Source organism: Opisthorchis viverrini (genome assembly GCF_000715545.1).
Source record: "Opisthorchis viverrini unplaced genomic scaffold opera_v5_50, whole genome shotgun sequence".
Classification (NCBI taxonomy): Eukaryota; Metazoa; Platyhelminthes; class Trematoda; order Opisthorchiida; family Opisthorchiidae; genus Opisthorchis; species Opisthorchis viverrini.
This window is the reverse complement of record NW_008751706.1, coordinates 1449862-1453960: the sequence shown is the minus strand read 5'-3', so window position 1 is coordinate 1453960 and position 4099 is coordinate 1449862. Positions and strand designations below refer to the sequence as shown.

Here is a 4099-nt window from a genome sequence, read left to right as displayed (position 1 = left end):
TCCATTTTTACGAGCTTTTGAACCGCACTCATTGGTGCAACCCATGTTGCCACTTACTTTCTTTGTCGTATCGTCAAACCGCACATTTTTGCTGACGTTACAAAACTTAACGGCTTGTAGAGCCAAATGTGGCTACCAATATCATAGTCCGTCACAATACTAGAGTAGAGGTTTGAAAATAACGAGTAGGAAGACATTGGCAGTTCGCTAAAAATGTGTTGTGCACCAAAGGCAACCTGACAATTGAAGCCTCAAACGAGTTAACGCTCGTGTCGATAATTATGCGGGGTGTTCAAAACCGAATAGCTCACCTCAACAGAGAATTTAACCGGCGTTTCTATACACTTAACTTCATTTCATTCGAAATTTGCACGCTGTGGTCATTTTGAAGAAGCCTGGTTAATTGTCTTGCGTTTATTGTGGAATTAAAGTTGGGCACTTTGGAAAATGCTGAAACAAGGAACCTGTATTGCTTTGTACACTGAACCATAGGTTAAAACAATAAAAACACTGCTTGGTAAGGCATGAGAGCACACACTTGGTGAAGCGGTAGAGCTGGATACACAGCTAGATAACGCAACGCGGCAGGAACGTTTGGACCACTTGAATGTGCATACCAGCCTACGTGCATTTCATTGCGTGAGATCCACTGACACAGTTCAATGTACACTACCTGTTCAGGAACGGAAACTGGACCACTCGGGAAAAAATGACTCACTACATATATCAGATCAGGAAGTAACCATATTACATTAGTTTGGACAACGTTTTTCCGTAGACCTGAGTTTGAATTCATCCAAGATAAAAGTTCTCACGTTAAAGCAGACGGTAAAAAAGACAAAGTGAATGACTGATGAATGGACGTTCTCAAAATCAATAGAGATTGAAAGTAACCAAGCTTAGTCACTCAGAAGAGGTAAACAAACTTTAGATGAAAGTACGAATACGCAAGTTTTGATTGATAAACTGGTTTAATTTCCTATTATTCCAGTCACCTTCATCAACTCCAGTGGGTTTCTAAACGTCAATCGATTTCGTGTTTGTCAACCCGTTTCTTTCAGATAGTCGTAGTTGTAAACTTCAGATACACAAGCCATTCATAATGGTTGCAGAGAATTCCTTCACGTTTCAATGTAAACGAATGTGCAGACAACATTTCCGATCAATATTTTTGTGACCAATGCTAACTAGATTGCGTTCGTATAGCGCTGAAATCCAGTTAAACAGTATTCCTCTGTGTGAGGAAGTGGGCCGGACAAATTTGTTCACGTTTCACTTGATCCTGGATGTCTTTGCTAGCGAAGACAACAGTAAAAAATCTCTCCAACGAGTTAGGCTTAGGTAACTCGGACCATCGATTATATTTGCTTGAACAACAGTTACCGGTCGATGGGTACCGGAAAACACAGGTATGCAATGGGTATGTGTTGCCAGTGTAGCAATGCTAAAAGCAACAACTTCACATTAGTTATTACACGCATTTGAAGTGACCGTAACGGATGCCCGTTGCCGTTATCTACTGAATGTCTTAGTGCACTGTTTTGCCTTGATTACCGGCCCATAAAGTGTCTGCAGATACTAAAGCACATTTGGTTACTCTCTTGGAAGACTTCTAGGGGCTGCATACCAACCATAATTGACGAACGCATCACGGCAGTTGCTGAGGAACCCACCCTATGGCACCTTTTTGCGTACCGCAAATCGTTAAACGCACTATGGGACTAAGAATAGTTTAACTTGGACGTCAGAAAAACGGAAAAAAGGGTAAGAAGTTGCTTGAAAATGAAGGGCCTTGAACGGCGGCCCGCGGAGGGGTTTTGTCACCGCCCCTCCACTCCCTTTCAACTCCCATATGCGTAACGCCTCACTTCCCTCATTCTACGATAATTACGTGAATAGTGAGGCGAGATCCTCATAGATCATACGGTGGTTTCATAACCTCATAAAGATCCGTCCAAAGAACTATTTCCTGGAGAGTGACGGGGTTTTCTGACAAACATTGATTTCGTTGGTCGGAGACAGATCACTCAGTGATGAGAGCGCCAATTTACTGACCGGAAGGTCCGTGGTTCGAACCCGACCCATGCACCTGGATTTCCCCTGTATAGGCTTGGGCAACCTGGCAGTATCCAAGCCCTCATGCTTCCTTCGGGTGGCATGGCAGTTAAGCATAGGTGCTACAGCTGAACGACTTAGTTGGCCATAGCTTCATTATCTTCATTGGGACTGTATGATAGGTCTCCTCAAAAAAATCAACCAATATATATGCTTTCAACCAAAGATCTTGTTTCTAACTTTTTTCAGCTTTCTTACTGGCATCTTAGACTCAGTTATAATAAATGTCGCTAATCTCTGAACCAAGTGATTCTGGCTGTTATTTAAGCACGATGACTGGTGAGTGTTCACGTGCTATTCAATCGATCCATACCTCTGTCCATCTTGAATTGCTCTCCAAATGATCAAATCCAATGAGTAGATGTTACTGAACTCCGATCACAGCTCTCTGACTACTTGTCAGGTTGCCTGTTAATGTCCGAAACTAGTACGCACTTAGTTGTGCAGGATAAGTCACCAACATCGTACCCATTGTGTGACCCATCCAGTTAACATCGTGGAAATCGGTCTTTATATGGATTACTTGAATTCGGTTGACCAGTTATCGAGATAGTTGCGTGAATCATTCAGAACATTTGTTGCCCGGTTGTTTAATTTGCTCAGCGCAGAAAACAAAAAGAGTTCTCTAGGTCCTCGCCAAGTTCTCATTACCATTTCTTACTTTTTCTAAATCAATTGATCTATGTTAATGTGGTAGTGAAGAAAAACAAAAGGTCCGCACAAAGTTACTGGTTGCGTTTGATCAAACGTGTTTATTTGTTAGATTGATGACTCGTCGTTTAGAGCAACTGATTACCAGTTGATTGGATCATTCAGTGGATCTGTTTGTTATTGATCAGTTTTAGGCGCAAGGCAACCTTGTTTGAAATGTGCCTGTAATCACGTGTTTTGTCCAAAGTTATTGACGAATGTATTCGAACGCGCGCCCAGCATACTGTCGTTGGCACTACTAGCTTACTGCTCGTGACAATGTGCATATATTGTCAGGCAGTTTAGTCGTGACGCTTTCCAGGTCAAATGACCAGCGATCGATATGCACAGCCCCCATTCTCTAAATATGCTTCTAGGCCGGTTCATTTTGTCGAATCGTTGTCGCTCTTGTGAGCCCAATGCTACTGGATAGTTTCATCAGCGCTAGAACCCCTTCCGATTGTGTTAGTACAGATATCCTATCGGCATTCTGGTGTTCCGTGAACAGATATGGACACATAGCATGTGATTACAACACATATATGCTTTGATGTCTACAATGTATGGTCTTATTGCGGTTCTAAAATAACTGATTGCCTTATGACCGACGTAGCCAAAATACAAAAACTTATGTATTTCCATAAAGGAAACTACTCACAAAGTTGCTGAAAACTCTTCGACAGCCCACGACCGGTTTCGTTCTTCTTGAGGCTCATCAGGTAGGCGCAGAGTGTGTTTCTCGAAAACAGGGCAATTTGGATTCAAGTAGATCATAAGGTTGGCGAAAACTCGAGAACTGCGCCCACCTGATGAGCCCCAAGAAAGGCGAAACCGGTCGTGGGCTATCGCAGAGTTTTCAGCAACCTTGTGAGTAGTTTCCTTTATGAAAATATACTGCGATATCTCGAATATCGTGCCAACCGAATCATGAGGCGGCCTATGTGCAGGACATTCAGTTGTAGAATATCATGAACGAGAGAATTAGTTGATTCTCTCGTGAAAACCAATTTGATTCGCAAATGAGTGTACTTCTCGAAAAACTGTTGTACTTGGGCCATTTTTCCATCAGTGAATAGAGGCATTAATTAGTCGTTGATCAAACGGTTTGTGCTCAAACTGCTTTCATTGTAACCGTCATTCGTCAGCTCCGAGTTTGGATGCCGCGGTTTCAAACTGCGGAAGGGCGAATTCCTGTAACTCTAATCCAGACTGAGAAGCAGGGCCTGGAGGCTAGAAGTGCTCAACCGAATGTCCACAAGTGACGTTAGCATTTTAAACAGTTACTTCCAGTTTG

At 42.6% G+C, this 4099-nt stretch overlaps 1 protein-coding gene across 1 annotated transcript in view; it reads right to left on the bottom strand.

Moving 5' to 3' along the window:
- The window catches only part of T265_03492 (hypothetical protein), a gene marked incomplete at both ends in the record, with an annotated part of 9976 nt that extends 9345 nt beyond the window's left edge, over positions 1-631 (bottom strand). The window contains one exon of the mRNA XM_009167992.1: positions 539-631. Coding sequence (XP_009166256.1) covers positions 539-631 — 93 coding nt within the window. The remainder of the gene's footprint in view (positions 1-538) is intronic.
- Between the last annotated feature and the right edge of the window lie 3468 nt (positions 632-4099).